At 43.2% G+C, this 19,540-nt stretch overlaps 1 protein-coding gene across 3 annotated transcripts; it reads right to left on the bottom strand.

Moving 5' to 3' along the window:
• Nucleotides 1-10,901: 10,901 nt before the first annotated feature.
• On the bottom strand, nt 10,902-19,207 carry PDE6H (phosphodiesterase 6H). 3 transcript variants are annotated; one of them, XM_079304567.1, is made up of 4 exons: nt 18,950-19,207; nt 14,261-14,447; nt 13,973-14,013; nt 10,902-13,103 (listed from the first exon to the last, which is right to left on the bottom strand). In XM_079304567.1, the coding sequence occupies exons 2-4, from the start codon at nt 14,398-14,400 to the stop codon at nt 13,027-13,029; spliced, it is 258 nt and encodes an 85-aa protein (XP_079160693.1). In that variant the 5' UTR covers nt 14,401-14,447; nt 18,950-19,207; the 3' UTR covers nt 10,902-13,026. The 3 variants fall into 3 exon arrangements, with proteins under 3 accessions (XP_079160693.1, XP_079160692.1, XP_079160691.1); XM_079304566.1 differs by lacking the exon at nt 18,950-19,207 and adding an exon at nt 17,418-17,775; XM_079304565.1 differs by lacking the exon at nt 18,950-19,207 and adding an exon at nt 17,418-17,771 and having other exon boundaries at nt 10,908-13,103; nt 14,261-14,432.
• Between the last annotated feature and the right edge of the window lie 333 nt (nt 19,208-19,540).

Consider the following 19,540-nt stretch of genomic DNA (forward strand, 5'->3'; position numbering starts at 1 on the left):
TTTCTCTGGTGACTCCTTTTCTCTGCAGGGAAATTAGCTGACCAGGCTGCTGTGCTGAGGTGTCAGGCTGTTTCCCAAGGCAGAACTGTTTTGCTGGGCATTAACTCTGCAACCTTTGCACCAGGCTCTGTTGCCTCTTTCTGCACCAAACAGAGCTGTGATATAACAGTCAACATGACAAATACTAACTTGCAGCTGAGGTTATTTTTGTCTCTGTGTTGCAAGATAGCTGTACCCAGATTTTGACAATATGGAGTAGATCTGGTGATGCTTAATAAGTCAAGAAGAACTGGGGCTGGCTGTGTAAATCAGCATAGCAGATCTATAATGCAAAAAACAAAAAATTCAATAATGTTCCTACTTTTAAGATAAAAGCAAAGCCTCTTGGCTCACTGAAATGACAACAGCTCAAATAAAGCAGCACTGAAAAGGCAGTGAAACCACTGCACTAGCTCTAAGCTATCTGGAATGGATGCTGCTGAGAAAATTGGTGCAGCAGCAAGAATTCTGCATTGACTGCAAAATGCTGCTGAGAAACTGTATAAAATCACCATAGGTTCACATTTCAGCTAGTTGAAACCCATATAGTCCAGAAACTAGTATGTATGAAACAAGTTCCTGCTTTGTAGGTGGATTCATGTACTTCTCTGGACTGCCTCCAGCCTTGGATGATTTCTTCTATCTTTCCCCTAAACATTTAAAATTTTTTTTCTGATGGATTGAACATGAAATCAAAGCATAGTGAAAAGCATCTTGCTTGCCTTGATTGTTTTTCCTGGATTCTTTAGAAATAGTTCATGAAGTCCCTGCAGACTTAGACCACAGACTGAAAATCATTTAATAATTCTCTTTGCATGTGCCTTGCAGGTTCCTGGGACACAGCATGCCCTTCAGCAGAAAAATCAGGGTGATGCCTCACAAATGCATTAATAGGTTGTTTGAGACAGAAGATGTGATTTCTAGGTCAAGACAGAGGAGTATGTATGGCAAAAAGAGCCTGATAGACAGCAAAATGATTAAGTGACATTTAGAGTATGATAATGAATTATGTTTTAAATTTCTTTTTGCATTCAAAATTTTCTTTATGAGGTGAGAGGTGAGTTTGTAGAGTAGGAAACATTGGTTAGAGTTTCTCTGCTGTGGCTAAGTTGGGGGTTTTTAATGTTAAATTTGGGTTAGGAACAGTCTGTAGCTGTTACTTTCTTCTTCAGTTATATTTTTAACTTTTGGCAAAGTTTCATAGTCTTGAGGATGTTTACTTTTATAGATTTCAGAAAACAAAATAAATAAAAACAAGCTATTTGTATCTCTGTGCTTGTATTATTCAATGACTACGACTTTCTCTGATCATAACCAGGACCCAGCAGCTGTTTTCTTCTGCAGTTGTGGAGAACTTGAATAATACTTGATAGTGTTGAAGGTACAAAATATTTTCAAAAAACCCCATTGTCTTTCCTTCCCGCAAGAGAAAGTCCTTATTTATGCAACAGATGCAAAAAGATGAAACTCATGTTCTAACACTGAGTTTTTCCTAACAAACCCATCCCTGGACCTGGGGAGGGGATTACTACTCATTTTCCTACTCCAGGAAATACTTCCATGTAGGGAGAATTTATCCTGAGATACAAAGACATCATTGTGGATGAGCATCCTGGACCCCTGTACTGTGGCACTGCTCCCCTCCTGCATGGCAGGGTGGGTTGGGGGAGGCAGCTGCACTCACTTGTCAGGCACTGCTGATCCTGAGATTCCTCTTCCATCAGCTTTGGAAAAGCTCCTAAATGTTTCTAAGGATGGGGAACTTCTGTGTGTTTCAGAGTCAGAAATGGGAAGCTCAGAAGGGTCTTCACTTGGCACAGCCTCTCCCAGAATGATTTTGCCTCAAGGCCTGAGAAGCATGAGCTTGCAGGGCAGAGGTTTTAGGGCTCAGTTTTTGCAGAGACTCTTAAAGAATGCCATCGTCATTAAAGGAGATTTCTGGTATTTCTGGCTCTAAAAAGTCCAATAAAAATTTAAGTGGGAAGACATGCCAAAGTCACCCTTATTTTCTGTATTTATAGCTCCAGTTCTCACAGTACACCACAGACATTACTGTATAACCATACAAGGCTGCATCCTCAGTAAGGACATGTGTGTTGACATCTCCTGGAGTCTGGCATGGCCAGGAGCTGAGCACCCAGTGCTGAGTGCAGAGGGGAAGCAGGCACAGGAGCCCTTGGGGGAGCAGCAGGCAGAGCCAGGCACATCAGGAGCCCCATGAGAGCAGGACATGTTTGGCACCACTGTCACCATCCTCCAAAGGGAGCTTGAAGGAGGCAGCTGAGTACAGGGCACGGGGAAGGAGGGTTGGGGAGGTGCCCCCTCCCACATCTGCAGCCCTGCTGCCTCCAGCACTGGAACAAGAGCTCTTGTCACAGTTTGTGCATGCAAATCCAAAACTTGGCCTTGCATCTGCAGCTGGACTTTGCTCTGAGGGGATAAGGGTGTCCTGGAACCATCTTGTTAATGAAACCTTATTTGCTGTGAATAAATTATTAGCATCTCTCTGTTTTGAATCCCTGGGGAATCTGCAGTTCTTCCTCTGCTTCTGCTATATCAATTGTGGATCCTACCTGCTGGGCACAGCATCTGCTGGGTTAATCACCCAGTTTCTGTCCTAGGTGTGTCCTGACAGCTTTTCTGAGACAATAATTCCACACCTTAACTTTGCTTAGAGTAACCCATAAAATGTAATTATAAGTGAGCATGAGACAGTCTCCTCTGGTTTGCCATAGATGGCAAAAATATTAAGCCAACAGCTACTTGGTCTTCTCTAAAATGTTCCTTCTTGCTAATTATTTAATGAAGGCTAAGAACTTTGTCTCTTTCTACAGTAAAGCCCTCAGCCCCATTGCTTCAACAAGTCCAGATAGGTTTTACTGCTGGGATCAGCTGCCAACACCCTGGAGAAGCTGGAGGTTGACACTTGGAATGGGGATGCCTCAAAAACAAAATGTGGAAAGAGACTTGCATGCTGGAAGAAAACAGTTCCTTGAAAACAGTGCACAAAGGACCACCTGAGCTCCTCCCAAGGACCCAGAAAGCTGCTCTTGTGACCAGCTGCAGTAAATGTATGGTGACTTATGGGAACAAGGTCAATTTTCAGCACTTGTAGTCTTGATCCTGTAGTAGAAAATGGCTGTGAAGTATATTTTTTTAATCTTGAAACTACTGCTAGAACACAATAATTGTAAAGATTATTTTATCTGCCCACAGGAAATTTAATTAACCAACTTCCAGTAACTTCTACTTATCTTCACCATGTCCTATCTCAATTCTTTAAATGTTGCTCCTAAGTAACAATGACTTAAAAGAAAAACCATCTTCCCCCTGCATTTTGTAACTGTATTTAAATACAGAAGGTGTCTCAACCTCTCTTGGTAAGAAATAATATGGAGTTTTAATAGTTTCCAAGTAGCAATATTCTAAATTGGAACCCAGAATTTGCAGTTGATTACCAAAAAATGAATGACTGCAACATCCTCTTCCTGGGAGCACCAAAAGTAATAGGAATAGGTTACTTTTGTCAGTATAGTACTCTTGTCTCTTCCAAGGGAAGCACTGAGGAAACTTGCAGGTAGTATCAAGTAAAACAAGGTGGGGTTTTTATGCATTCCAAGAGAAAAATCCACAGATCTTTTTATTCTATTTTTTTTTTTTTTAGGTATGAGAGTTTATTGTGTGAACTCCTTAACTAAGGGTACCACAGAAAGTAAAGGTCTTGATAAGTTCAGACAGTGTCTTTACTGCATCACGAAGGAAAAATTTACCACGTGCTATTGTAGACAAAGACATCAATTCTGGCTCAGGCTGTCCTTGAGTGCAAATCACTGGAAACTACCAGATATGTTGGTGACATGCTGTTATATATGTCTACAGCTGGAGACAAAGTACTGGGTCTGAGGGACTTTTTCTGATTTCATAGAGACTTCTAACTCTTGTGCTTTTCTGCATATTTCTCATTTAAATTAGACAGACAGTAGGCAGCAATGAAGACCTATTTTGCTATTCTATAGCAATAGGCTGGAAATTTTGCAATGCCTGTTTCAGGCTCAGTGGCACTAGTTTAACATACATGCCAATCTCCATTCTTCCAAATGCTTTTGTATCAGCATGCAGGTAATTGCATTCAAACAGTTCTTGCTCATGGAATCCCACCTGTGCTCCAGTGGGTAAGCCTGGGTATTAGACTGTCAAACACAGGTGGTATCATCCTAATGACATCTTGTACAGTTCTGACTTGAAAGCTTCTCCAGTGGTCCTGCACAAGAGCTCTGAAATGTTTGAGACACAGATGTTACCCTCAGCATATCTATTTACCTTCCTGTCACACACTCTTGAAAACCTACAGGGCACAGATCATGTGGAAAGTTGTTTCTGAGTTTCATTACTGCCTCTGTGAGAAATTAGCAATGTGGTTCTTATCTGAATTTGCCAAACCAACCACCAGATATGATTTTACTTTCCTGCTGCATAGAAGAAAGACTCATCTCCTATCAGAAATATGTTCTCATGAAGACATTTCTGGGTCTGATCAAATGTCTTTTTAGCCATCTCTTTAGTAAGCAGGACAGGGGTTAAGGACCTCTGATGAAAAATAACAAAGCTGTTTTGGGTTAGTGAGTACTGTTCAGCAGCTGAGCTCTTGTGCTCTGGGCTTGCTGCAAGCAGAGATGATATGTGCAAGCCCAAGTCACCGTGAACTGCACTTGATTTGACAATTGGAGCAGCCAAAGAGGTCACCTTCTCTAACCCAGGCAGTGAGCAGCAACCCCTTGATTTGAATTTGTGTCTGAGCTTTGGACTGATTTATCCTCTGTGTACATTCAATGCCTTGTCACAAAGCTCAAGGGGCTGAAGGGGCTATGATACACATTTCTCATTTTTTAGTAAAGTCAAAGTGAAGACATGGGAAAGGCAGAGAATGGATTTTGTACTGTTATATTGCTCCCAGCCACAATTACAGTTTGAAAACAAGCCAGAGGATTTGTACTACTGGAAATACTTGGGACATTTATTTGAGGTTCAGAGAGAAATTCCAGGTGGTTCTCACACTATGACTTTCCTCAGACCTTTGAAAGAGGTGATTGAAAACTTTCTCTGTAACTAAATAATTATAACTAGCAACAACTTCCTTCTGTTTGCAATTTAGTTCATACTAAATTTTTCTCTATCATTTTTGTCTGAAGGAACTTGGGCATCTAGTTCATAACTGACTCATTTAGAAGGATCAAGAAATAATGTTCTTCAGAGAATAGGCACCCAAAGTCTTCAAGCTTCTCATGTTTGATCACTGTATCAGCCCTGGGCCAGAGTAGTGAGGGTAAGGAAATATTTATTCCTGAAGAGTTTATCAACAGCATCATGGCATTATTCTGGTTAAATGCTGCTTGAAGTTCTGGAATTCTTATGAATGCAGATAGAAAAGCTATTGTATGAGAATATAAAATCATAAAGCCTTTTCAATCAGCTAGTTCACTGGTTTGCAGCAGGTTGGGTTTTTTTTGGAGGTTGACCTGATCCAAAGCTTATGGGAGTCAGTGAAAAAACTCCAAAGAGAATCCTGGCTTTAATTCAAGGAATTAAGTTGTATGCCTTAATGCCATAGGATATTATTGCACTAAAGAGCTTATTAAGATTAAAATGGGATTAGGCATTACTATGAATGAATGCAAAAAGTTTACATGGCTAGGATAAAGCTTCAAAGCTTTATTCCACATTTTGGGGAAATGGTTCCGGACTGAAGCAAAGAAAAAAATATTACATATCATAACATCACACGCAATGAGGTGCATGTTGTGCTTCCCAGAGTGAGAAATCTGGCCCTAATGGTAGGATGTGGAATGAAAATCTTCCTGTTTTTTCCAAAGAAGCAGTTCTCACTGAAGAGTGAAATGAAAATGTCTCACGTGCTTCCATACTCTTTGGTTTGAGCTTGAGATTTTTGCTGGTTTTTTCATATTTCTTTTTCAGCAGCTGAGAACCTGGCATCTTACTTGTTATCAGAAGCTTACAAATGGCTGCTAAACAGAGTTTCCTATGCATTTAGCTTTGATATTCTAATGGCCAAACATGAATTTCATAAAAAGCAAACTCACTTTCTGTACATCCCTGGTGTACAGCTGGAGACACAACAGCAATGGGGATGGCCTGGTGTGACTGCCCTGATTCCTGCAGGAACCACGCCTGTGCTGTACCAGATGTTCTCTGCAGGGGATTCTTGGGTACTTTCTACAACACAGTCACAAATGTACTGAGTATCAGAATCTTCCCAGTTCCCATGGGGACCATGTTTTCCTAAGGAAGGTATTTGTCAGGACTTTCTTGATAACAGCTACTTAATATTTTGATGTTATTTGCAGGCAGATTTTCCTTGTTTCATCCTTGCTAATATTTGTCCTCCTTTATTGTCTATGCCCTACAGCTACCTCCAGGTGGGAATCACAACTCCACTTGACTATTTCAGGGGGCTGTGCATGTTGGAACAACTTCCCTGATGCCTGTGGAGCCCTTACTCCTCCTTCCTTCATTTTATGTTTGCTCTTCATCCCCTTCTACAAGTTCAAATACAGAATAGTTTATCATCTCCTGTCCTTAAAATGCCTAGAACTGGATGGAGCCTTGTGGATGGGGATGCAATGGAGTTAAGATCCTCTCAGATTTATCATAACATAGCTTCTTGTGGTACTCTTTTGGTACAGGCAGCTTGTTTTAGTTCAAAATTGCCTCCTTTGCTGATGATATTTCATTCCAATGTAATTGTTGACTTGCTTTCCCTTTGCTCTTGTCTGAGACTGGTGCTTACCAGATCATGTGGCTTAAGGTTTGTGTTTGAAATAACTTTGCCCATTGCATCTGTGTGTTCCTCATCCCAGCTGTCTATAGCTGATCTGGCCATGTACTGGCATTTTCAAGACTGACTGTGCTGCATCTCTGCAGTGGCCCCTTGCTAGTGCAGTTCAGTATCCACAGGCTGCAGTAATACACTTGCTTGGAGACCAGGGTTATAACTAATTTATTAGTACAGTGATGTACTTACAAAGTGCCTAGCATGGAAAGATCTTGATCTCAGAGAATGTTTCTGGTAAAACTGCAGTTGCTAAAGCCAGATCTAATACAACTTCTTGTTTTCCACATGGTTTGCCTACTGCTATTTTTCTTCCCTTACTTTCAGATCAGCAGCCAGTTCCCTGGTGCAGACAGATGCAAGATTGCTGTGTCCCTGCCAGCAGCTGTCTGGGTGATACAAATTTGAGCTGGCTTGAGTCCAGATAGCTCTTGTGAGATGAGCAAATGAATTTGCCTTCTCCTTGTGCCTAGAGAAACCTGTGTGGTGTTTTGATCAAGCAAAGGGAATTTGTGCCTCAGATCACTGGTAGAGCAGAAAACCCTGTATGACTGAGGAATTGGCCTTGCCTTCCATCAGCCTGTAGCCTGTCTGTCCCTCTACAGCCCCTGTAAACCTGCCTGGGTCATTCTTCCAAGAGATGTGTTCCAGCAGCCCTCAGCTGGGGGTTTTAATGATCCTGGGATTTCTATCTGTTTCTCCTTTTGGTGTCTGTCCAGAGGTGAGGAGAAGTAAAACGTGTTTATTGAGTTCTCCTAATAGCACAAGACATAGATTCTCCCACTGATATTATTCCTGCTTTACCTACTCTGTCACCCAGGATTGCAAGGTCACTGTGGTGGAAATCTGGAGCTCCCACACTTGAATGTGTTTTTTTCCAAGTTCTCTTCCTTCCTGGATGTTTGTGCAGCCACTGCCTCCCAGACAAAGCAAGGTCTCTTGTAAGCGACCAGGTTCAGCTTGCTCAGTGCTTTATAAATCATTTGTGCCTTGTGGGGATGCTCTTCTTCAGTATCATCACAGGCTCAGAATTCCTGTAAGTGCTCCTTGGCCAGCTGCTATACCCTCCCTGTCTGGCACAGAGACAGGGCAAAGCCCAGTGTGCAGCTTTGGCAAGCAGCTTTCTGGGGCTTCACCACATTCCTTCTCTGTGTTCTCCATGTTCCTGAAGGTATCTTCCCTTCCTTGGGCTTCTCCTGTGCTGACACTGTCCTGACCAAGGTCTCAGGGTCCCAAAAGCATTCTTCATTGCCAGTGCCCCCCTGTCTGAAGCCCTACTCTTCACAGGGTATTGTAGTTCATCTATTTCTGTCATATGCCCTGTCTGCCCTGACATCTGGACAGTCTGTTGCATGTTGAGTATGTGCTGGTGAATGCTATGTTCATTTACAGCCTCAGGAATGTGAGAGGCCCTCAGAAAAATACCAGAGGCAGGAAAGTGTTTGAAAATTCCTGAAGGCCTTGATAGAGAAGGTATTCTTTTCACCCAGCAGGAGCAGCAACGACCAAAATTCTCACCATAGTTATACTAAACTTCAAGAAGAGGAACAACATAGTATGTGAGAGCACATGTTTAAGGAAAGTTGAAAATTGCACCTGAGATAATTCAATCATTATGCACCCCCAGCACAGAGGCTTCAGCCATGTCACTGTCTCCAGGTGGAAAAAGCTCAAAGCCAGAAATGTTCCCCACCTTGTGCTGTCAGGACAAACTTTGGAGGTGCAGTTGCCTGACATTGGGGTACTAAGCTGATCCCAGCTTCAACAGCCCTGACAGCACTTCAGGGGCTGGGAATAAGATTTCAAAGTTAAGCAGTCTAGTATGAGGAAATTCCAGAGTTGAACACATTTATAAGCATGTGATACTCACTTTCATTTTAATTGCATAATCTTATGCTCCTTTTTTTTTTTTCCAGATCTGTCTAGATTTGCATCACAGTGGTGTGGTGATGCTGAAACAGACTACTGGGTGGAATAACCTGCCCACCTTATGGAGCATTACATAAATGCTCTCAAAAATACAGACTTCTTGTTCCTCAGATCTCCAAGCTGAGGCCCTGGATCTTGCTGTGTGAGTGAGATCTGACTCAGAGAGAAAGTGATTCACTAATGAGCACTTACAGCTGCAACCACAGCTAATGACAGCTGCATTTTAAACTTCGAGATTAAATGTTAAGTACTCTGAAAAAGCAAATATTGAAGTCCTAAAGGTGGTGGGTATTCTTAATTTTCCTAACTCTCAAAGTCCCATTTATAAAATAGAAAAGTGCCCCACAAAGCAGAGAGTGATGTTGTCAGGGTACAATTTTTTAGCCTACACCTTATTGATCAATACCATAGGACAATATGAGAGTGGCTTGATACTGAGTTGGAGGATGGTAATTTTGTACTGGTGCTCTTCAGATTTCCTGAAGAATCCAGCTTACACCTAGAGTTTGGGGATTTAAATTTTTTAAAATTTTTAGATATTGGGTTGGAGCAGGGGGGCGACAGCAGGAAGCAAGGCAAATGCTTCTCACTTTTCCCAAGGTTCATTCTTCTCTTCTTGCTGAGATTTGTGTTTAATTAACTCCCTCACTAGAGTCAGTGAGGATGGGATTCAAATGTTGGTTACAACTTTAAGTAGACATAACTATGTGAGAAGATGTTTTTCTGGCTTTCAAAATGTGGTTGGGAAGGGTTTACAAAAAGCCCTCACAAAGGGAGTCCTGGACAACTCACATTCATATCTTACAGGATAGAAAACATTCAAAGACAAAAGACTTTCAATTGGACACTCAGTGATGAGTTGCAAGAAAAAACTCCAAAGATGACACGAAAGAAAACACTTCTAAAGCTCAGATTTGACAGCACAACACGAGAAGGCAATTGCACTAGATCATCTTGAAACCCCCATGAACACCTAGGAAGTTCAGCAACAGAAAGAGGCAAGGGGAGATCAATGTTTGCAGCTCTGTCAGGCAGTCATGGCAATGAGAAGGAGCTAAGTGGCATTCACATTTCAGCAGTTTTTTGCTAGAGGGTAGAAAACACGCTGACATTCATTTGCACAGAGTCCCAGAAGATGTAACTGGCCTAAAGATTCCAGCCTGAAGGAAACCATATGCAGCACTTTTGGGAGAATATACCAGTCATCACTCAGTGAAAAACTGCTTCTCAGATGATATCACAGTCAGTCTTTATTGCCTATTGTTTGGAGATAAATAGCTGGTTTTATCGAATGAGAAGTGAAAAGTTACTTTCAGAGCTTTCCTCAGGAAAGGAAAGGATTTCAGAAGGAAAAGATGTGGCATCTGCCTTTCCCTAGCTATATTTTGTAAGCAAGTCAGACTACATTCTTAAGATTTTTTAAACATTTTTTATTAATTTTTATTTCTTTTGATATGATTTTATAGTAAAAGAACAGAGAATAACATATTACAATGCATATAGACTTGAAATCCTTTGACAAGCTGCTTTAACACATTTGCTTTCTTGCACCACAGCCATCTCTTACTGGAAAATGGAAGTTTCAGGAATTATGGCTCATTAGAAAAAACTCAGAACCTCAGACAAAACAACCATGAGCATGTTTTAAGACTCTTTCTAAGCCTCAAAATTCCTTACAAGTAAAGGAATGAATGCAATCCCTATTAATGAATAGAAAATTATTTTTAAAATAACTAGCAAACTGTGTTGTCTCAAAACATCCATCTTCTGATACAGCTCATCAGCCAGGCATGAGAGCTGGGTTATGTGTGCATTCCTGTTGGACTCCTCTAGGAAGGAGAATGGAGTAGATCTCTGATGGGAACTGGGGTTGTGGAAATCACAAACTACACTAGGACCTTCTGATTTGCTAAAACTTCACTCCCTGGACTAAGGAGAATTTTGCTTTTACCCCAATATTTTCTGACAAAGTATCTCACTATGTGGACTGTTTTCCCAAGGTCTGGGATGAAAAAGGAGCAAACGGACTAATTAAAATTTCATTCTCTTGTTTTTTGTCCTGCTTAAAAATATCTTAGAAAAAGGAAATAGAGGCAGGCAGCTTGAAGGTTTCAAAACTGGATCTAATGGGTCTTTTCCCAGAGAGAATAGGACAGATTGAGAAGGTGGAATAAGGATCATATATAACAGGATGGCATAAGGGAAGGAAAGCATGAGAGTATTGCCATAGGAACATTCACATTTAACTGCAGAAGCAGAGGGCTAGCACATGAGCTTGAAAAAAAAAAATGAAATCAGTTCCCTATAGTAAAAGCTAAATAAAACGTCATTTACATAAAGAACACTTAGGGAAAGAAGAAAAGTATTAAAAGGTGAGAAAGGCAGGAGAAACTGGAAGTAAGTGGAAAGGACATACTGCCTCTGCCCAAGGAAATAGCTGTGGGCTGCAATTAGCTAAATGGTACAGGGCTTCTGCTCTGCTGCCATAGTGCTGCGGTTCTGAACCACTCCACGCCTTACTGCTGCTTCTAATGGCAGGAGTGCTGAATAGTAAAAGCTGCACTCTAGACTGCCAACAGGAATTAATTTCCTTTAGCTTTTGGTGCTCAAGTGATATTTTAACTGAAAACTGCTACCTTTTATTTCTGGAATAACAGTAGCTGATAACTATGGCGCTGCCATGGATTTATAGCAATGCTTTATGCGTGGGGATCAATCGTTTAGGCAGGATTTGCTCTCCTCTCCACAATCACTCCTTGCTCCCATGAACATGTTCAGCATAGGAAAGATAAGATGGGGGTAGGCAGTTCTTAAGCAATGAGGCTTCTCAAGCTAAAGGCAATGATTAAAAATTCCACCTCCTCTTATGAATATTATGTAGCTACAATAAACTTGCTCCTTGCCTGCAAACAAGCCAAAAGCCCTTCCTTTATGTCAGGGCCATAGGGAATCTCGGTGCCTTCCCTGAACATTGGAGTGGTTTTGGGAGCCTCGCCACGGGCAGTGCCTGGCAGACACAGATCGATGGGTTTAAGTGGATTGGCTCTGGGCTTGCCTGCATGCACTCATCCTACCCTGCCCCTGCCTCCCCCCATCTCTGCTGGTACTTCTCTCTGGGGACACCATTTGCCTGCTCGTCCAAACAAGCTCCAGAAATTGCCAGGCAGTGAAAAGAGAAAAGTTTTCCTGCTTATGAGGGGCAGGGTGAAGGGTGACTTTTCCTATGCTTAATACAGGGAGGAGGGAGGAATTACTGCAATATCATTTTCTGCTGGATGTGGCAAGACTGCTGGCACAGTCTGGTGACAGATCATAAGGATTCTCTGTCTTAATAAGCAGCAAGCATGTCCTGGGGAGCAAATGTCTTATGTAAATATGTATGGACATGGGGACAAATGTCACACAGGGCTTCCCATCAAAGGAGAGGAAAAGCAGCATCATTTGGAGCTACTTCTTTGGAGCTGCAACCACAAAGGAATGAATAATAGGATTAATTCACTTAGCTATTGATCTCGGACGCATACATTTTCATTTAACATTATGAGAACAGCCAGACTCTCGTGGTTCATAGCCTGTGGGCAGCACAGCAGAGACAGCATTTGCAAACCCTTTTCCCCATTTGCTGATGAGGTAAATCTTAGCAGCACGTTCCTTATGGTAAGCCGCTGGGGAAGGATCTCCTATGGAAAGCAGCCTAATGTCTGGACTGGTGACTAATGCTGTTCTCTACCAATGTACTCTGAGCAAATAACTGCTGGCTCAAATAACACAGGGACCTATCCATGGAAATTCTATACAGAAAGCTGAAGAAAGGGAGGGAAGGAAGAAAACAGAATAGGGTGATTTAATTAGGTGTGGACATACGTGCACACAATATCTCAGCTAATCAGGGAAAAAGTTCAAATACAGCCTCCCTGTATCACCATAAACATTGAAGATCTATGACAGTGAGAGAAGAAAGAATATGGTGTGGGGAGACATTAAGACATTTTTCAGTAGTTTCGTCTCATGGAACGTGAGGTCTGCTCAGGGTCCCAAATAACTTCTTTGCCAAATTAATCTGCAAAGTTAAGTTTCTCACAACTAGCTCTTACAAAACCACCCTGCTCTTAAGCAAGTGGATGCAAGGGCTAAAAGTAAGTGTCAAATGTGGTAAAGACCATGTTGGGATCTGTGGAGTCATCAGGTGACACCTTAGAGATCCTGACACCTTAGATGATCCCAAACTGGGCCAGCTCGTGCAGTTCCAGATGGCTGAAAGCTTCCCATGGGCAAATGACAGTGATATCTGCAAAAAAGAGAAAACAACAAATGTGCTCTTGTCAATGGACTCCTTGGATTTATATTATATTAATGGAAAGGCTGATTTACTCAGGAAACATTAACAAGAATGAGATTCCATTCAAAGGTTAAATGGGCAGATGAGCATTTCACATCCGGTACTATCAGTCAGACCAAACCAGATCAGTGTACTTTTTCTCTGTGAGCAAAAGCAAGCCAGCAGTTTCTAGTCTCTTCAGTGACTATGTAAACTGGTGTAAAAATTCATTCCAGTTATGTGGTTTCTCCTGTTTCTATCAATTACCTGTAGCCAAACTGTGATCTCCTTGAAGACATGTGCAGTTAAAGATCAGATGCTGAATAATTTGGCCTACAATATTCAGGATCTCTAACTCTATCAATACTACAAAGTTCCGAGTGGCTGCAGCTCATCCAATGCACGTTTCTCAATCCCAGATGGGTATATAAAATTCTTAAAATTAGGATTCTGATGACAACACAAATACTTAACCATCTGGGATTTAGTTTCTGTGATTTTTTTGGTATTAATAGCTTAGCATTTAGCATTTCTCTGAGAATCTCATGCAGCTGAAATTCTTAGTCAGAGTATTAGCAGAAAACAAACAAGCACTTCTGCAGCCCAATGTAAGTAATCTGAAGCTGAAGCATACATAAATGGCCTTTCATTCATGTGCTGTATGTAAGCATAAGCATGAATGTGACAGCTTGGGGAGGCAGAGCTCATCTTCTCTAGTGACCCTGAGAACTGCAGACAGGCCACAGAAACAGAGACCACCTCGGAATACTCTCCCATGATCAAGTTTGTCTGCACTAGTGCTAAAGCAGGGCATGATGACAACATCCTGCAGAGCTTACCTGTGCCCAGCCCCTCCATGCCTGGGATGTCATCTCCAAACCTAGGAGAGAAAAGACCAGGTAAGGAGTGAATTTGGGGCAGCAGCAGGGAAAGGTGACATGTCCTAAACCCCCAGCCAAGGAAGAAGAATTGTGGGTATGGAGCAGAAGAGAAGCAGCTCCAGGCTGGAGAGCTGATGGCACCTGGGGGCAGGGAGGAGCCTTCTGGCTCCTTGCCCAAGGGAAAATGCACAGAACCACAACATAACAGTGGGGAGCTACTCAACTAGCATGGTTTCTTTCCCTTACCCTCTTACTCCTTTTTTGGGGGGCTTGCTCTTGAACTGCCTGGTCTGTCTCTGCTTGAACTTGGGAGGGCCCTTGCGCGGCGTGGCAGGGCCGGTTGGAGCATCTCCAGTGCTGAGGTTGGCGGCTGGGGTCTCGCTCATGGCTGGGCTGTGTGAGGCAGGCACGTGCCTCTCTCAGATCCCTCTGTCTGCAAGATAACAGCAAGGCAAGGACTGACACAACGCTCTGCTGATCTCCTCTAGGATCGGTAGACAGATGACAGAATTATGGAAAATGTAGTTGTGACAGGGTTGAAGATAATGGTATTAATGATAAAGGAAGATTGTAATGTGTAAAAATTAAGCCTGGTAGCATTGCCTTTCATCTGGCATGCTAGAAGTAAGATGCCAGACAAAGGACACTTGAGCTAAGACCAAAAAGACATTTACCCCATGGTGCAATGTCTGCAGAGTCATGGGGACTAGCACCTTTTGTCTCAAACACAGCTGCACTCTTGGAAGGTTCCTGCAGAAGCTTGCCCCATTATTTAGGAAAAATAGGAAGTTTAATGCCCATTCTGGGTTTTTTTTCTAGCTAGCCTTGGAATAGCATTGCTGAGTTCAGGACCTGACTACTACAGGAGCCATGAAGACACATGTATAGCTTAGAGAAAGTTCCTGTCCTTGGGAATCACCATGATATACTTCATCTGTTCTGCTGCAATTAGGGCCCAACATTTGTCAATACCAAACTCATGGGAAATAGCACAAGATTGTTGCAAGATTATACAGAAGGCCAAGGCACAGCAGTGGAGACCATCTTTTAGGCAGAAGTTAATTTTGCAAATTTCTCAGGATTTAGAGGAGTAAAGCCTGCAACTTTCCCCAGGATGTGCCCATTTTGGTATTTTTGAGAGTTGTATTACATGTGCTGACCCCTCTTCACCATGCCATACATGAATCAATCTTCACAGGGGATAAATATTTATCAAGGAGCAATTTCTGTTGGGAGACACATCTCCTGTCTTTGATGGCAGAACTTGTGCACTCTGAGCCTTTTGCTTCCTTCCCAGAGAGAACAGCAATAACTCTCACCAGTGCCCGAAGGGAAACTTCCAACCCTTCATCAAAATTTGTGCCAATTATTATGCCAGAATGATCTGAACAAAAAAAAGAAATGCAACTTTTTTCTTTCTTCCTTGAAGTCATGTTCTCCTCCATGACTGTTAAATACCTCCTGTCTCCAGGTGTTCATCCTCGTGCATCGGCGTGATGTAATTGCTGATGGAATTAACTTAATCTCATTAGGTCACCATAGTACACCATAGACTTAATCCCCAACACCACCTGCCGTGACACTCTGGATTTTTAATCTCAGAACTATAAATGTCATCAAAGATTTCTTTTCCTTAGCCTAAAGAGAGTTTATTCCTTTGTCTTGAAATAGCCACAGTGTTGGAAAGCAAATCCCTATACCCAAGAAGAAAGATCATCTGAGCAATCCTCCTGCGTCACTTCCACATCTATGCAAGGTGAAGAGCCATATTTCTGTATGTGTGGCAGTCTGGAAATACTTCACCCGGGACATCCTTCCATCTGTGGTGGCAGCAGGATGGTTCAAAATGATAGCACCTAGAGGCAGGCTAGTTCTTCTGTTGCTTGTGGTCAGGCTTCTGTCTCAGCTGCAAGATCCCAAGCAGGAGACTGGACAGGTTCCAGCAGCCCCAAATGGAGCAGCAGATGGTTGTGTCTGCAGCTGAAGTATGCACAGATGCTATTCCCCCGCGTGTAACACAACGCTTCCTAAGCACACACTGTGCCCACAAACACAGGGATCAGCTCAAACCAGGGAACTTACTTATTTGGCTGCCATCTCTGCAGTGCCTGAACAGTTGCCCAGTATTTACAGCTTTTTCTTTCTCCTCACAGCATGGTAGCAGGACAGGCAAACACTGTCACCTTCTTCTTTTGCAGAATGAGAATGGAAGTGCAGTGATAGGTATGACCTGGACTGCACTGCTAGGAGGAGTGATGAAATCTTTTGAGTAGCAGATTTTTACGGCCATATTGAGAGATGAAGGCATTTTGCCTCCAAAACAAGGACAGAATTTGGTCCCTCTCTGTTACTCAGGGTGAGAAGAATTCTGATGATACTGCCCTGCAACAAAGTGCTTTGCATCAGAAAGCTGTTCCACAGCATGTCTGCTGTTGTGCCAAAGTCTATTATTATGGCTTTGTCTCAGGTGCAATTCTCATCAGTATGTTGTCTGTCTCAGAGCTAGACCCCTCTCCTGAACCAAAAGGGACACAGATTCACTTTCAAGCACCAGGTTAATCTGACATTCAAGTTACTTGGCACCCTTCTTAAGGGCTACTCCCAAGAGTACAAAAGAAAAAACACAAACCTGCTGATAGATTTCCATCCCTTAGGACTGACATCCAAAACTTGAAAGGTGCATTTGAGCACCATCTCCAGCTGAATTCCTGTCCTGCTTTGATAACCTTTGCTGTACACTGGCATGTTATCTTAACCACAAATATGCCTTTGAGGGTCAAAACCTCTTAAATTCTGGAGTCCACACTTTGTCCCTTACTTCACTCAACAGAGGAAGAGCTTATGGAAAGATCCAGCCCTTGAAGTTTCTTTTTGCCCTAATCTGAAGTAGTAGTATCCATCTACCAGATAGTCAATAACCCAGGATTTGATAGGAAAAAGGGTCTTCCCAAATCACACTTCATCCTCTTTCACCTGTATTAATTCAACAAAGAGCGCTCAATGAAACTTTTAGTTAGGGACATTTCTAATATTAGGGACAATTCTAATTTCTTCTTTACTAATCTCCCTCTACTTCTATTCTCTCCATGCATCACTAAAAAAAATGACAGAGGATGGAAAGCAACCTTAATGCCTTAACAACTTTCCCCTTGCTGCTGAAATCAAGCTTCCTTCCCACCATGGAGCTGGTGGGACTTGCTTGCCATCATTAGAGTCAAAGAATTCTCCATTCATGCTGGAGTGGGCCCTGCCCCACAGCATGGAACCTGCTCCAGTTCCCACACCTTGGGAACAAACTGCCCCTACACACAGCCAGACAAGCACCCCAGCATGACAGATATGAAAGAAATGCCAATAGCTGCTTCTTTCCATGGGAATTTCACAGCCTTTTGTCTTACCGTACCTGGTTACTTGGATAGTCCTTGATACCAGATCAAACAGGTGGCTTGACAAAGGTTTTGAGTCTCCTCTGGATGTCTGCAAGTTCTATGCTGCCTTCTCCCAGTGTTTCCTGCTCTGCCAGAGCTCTTTTGCTTCCGCCAGCACCAGCATGCAGCTCCTGGGCAGGAGCTGATGGCTCTGGATGCAAAGACTCTGGAGGCATAAGATCCTCTGCCATGCACTTCCTCTGCTCCCTTCCTGTGATGAGGTGTTACCTAATTGCCCCTGACAGCATTTCTGCTCAGTCAAGGGCTTAATCCTCTAGGTAAGAGCTTTGCTTGCGTCCAGATGCTAATTATACCTAATACGCATTAATGGGCTTATCCCTGTTGCGTCAGAAATTCCACCTCGGAGTTGTTGGGCAGGTTAATAATCCTTCTTTTAGTTTATTTAAATTTAAAGGGGCTTGAATGCTACTAACAAATGCTGACTCTTTAATCTGCCCCATCCTTAATCTCTGACTCTCTGTGGAAAATGTCCCTGGCAGATAATGTAGACAGCTTACTTGATCTTCTTCAGACCTGGTGTAATTTTGGTAATCTCCCCCAGACCAAAGCTTTCAGAAATACAGATTCCTCCATGTCACTGCCTCAGGGTGTCAGACACAGAACCTCCATAAGTCATGGCCCTCCATGCAGATACTCTTCCTTGAGTAGAGAGAAATCAGGAGGAAATTTCCTTGTGCTCACATTCTTTTTGTGGGTTCCTTGCATGCTCAGATCTTGGCCTTGAGAGAGCCATTAGCATCATGCTTTCAGGTTTTTGTCAGGGATTATTGAATCCAATGCCTTTGAGGAGTCTCATAGCTCCAGTCTCAATTGCTTGAGGTGGTTAATCATAGTGATGGGAAAAAGTCCATGCAGGTTCAGCCCTTTCTGCTCCTGCCTTACACAGAATTTCAAAGCCTTCATTCTAGCAGCAGTTTTAAGACCAAGAAATGGTGGAAAAGGATGCACTCTAAGAGACAGAACTAATTTCCAGTAGAACTATATTCCCAAATGGAAAGACTATCACAGTTGAAAGAAGGGATTCAGTAACAGCAGAGGCATAGCATTATGTTATAAACTCCTCCCTGATGTGCCTTGCTGGGGCAGGAGGCACCAGCTGCCTGTCCCAGCTGCTCCTCAGCAGCTCCCCATGCTGCTTACATGCAGGCTCAGACAGAGAGGACACAAGCCAAGGGGGTTCCAGGGAGCCCCAACCAAGGATTTCCCAGCATGAGTAGCTGAGCAGCCCCTGCTTGTACAGCCAGAGAGCTTTGAGACAAACCACTGCAGCAGCACCTGCCCTAATGAGAGAGGAAAGAGAACACAACCACACAAGAATCACAACTCCTCCTAGCTGCTGGATCTGTTCACACTCTCATCCAAACATCCAAATCTTTCCCCCATGGTGTTTTATCTGGATTTTTCTTGCCCCTGGTTTTGCAGCCAGTTCCTTTTTTCATCCCCCTGCCCCCCTTGCTATTGCTTTGAGCTCCTGGGGAACACTTACAGTGCCAAGGGCTCCTCTTGCCAGTCATTCAACTCCCGTCCTCCCGCCTGTGCAGAAAGTCTCGAGGTGTCCTTTGTCCTCCAGATATACCCTGCCACCAGGTGACATCAGGACACCAGTCGTGGGCGGGCATCTACACAGCAGGGGTGAGATGGGGGGAGCACTGTGAGACCAGAGTTGTGCAGGCACAGCTCCAGGAGGGGCTGGAGGAGCAGCAGAGCCTCAGCACGCTCCTGAGGGGTGATGTGCCTCTTTCTGCAACAAGGCTGTGGCTTCTCTGGGAGGACATGTCTGGAGAAGCAAAGAGAAATAAAGAAATAACCTGCCCTTTGAGTGGTGCTGCTTCTTGGGAACACACGTGTCTGCACGTGTCAGGGAAGGGAGGATTCCCTATCCCTCTCCTGTGCTAGGGAATGCCTGGAGGGGCTTCCAATAAACTAGTCAGAGGTGTTGCAGGGGCAAAGACACACCTTGCATGCAGCTAGCCCAGTGCTAACAGGGCTGAGTCCACTCGAGGGAGTCATAGGGAATATTGTTGAGATGCTGCCAGGGCTCTAGCAAAGCAGATGGGAAGGCAGGTGGTGAATGGGG

Source organism: Erithacus rubecula (assembly GCF_903797595.1).
Source record: "Erithacus rubecula genome assembly, chromosome: 4".
In the NCBI taxonomy this organism is placed as follows: Eukaryota; Metazoa; Chordata; class Aves; order Passeriformes; family Muscicapidae; genus Erithacus; species Erithacus rubecula.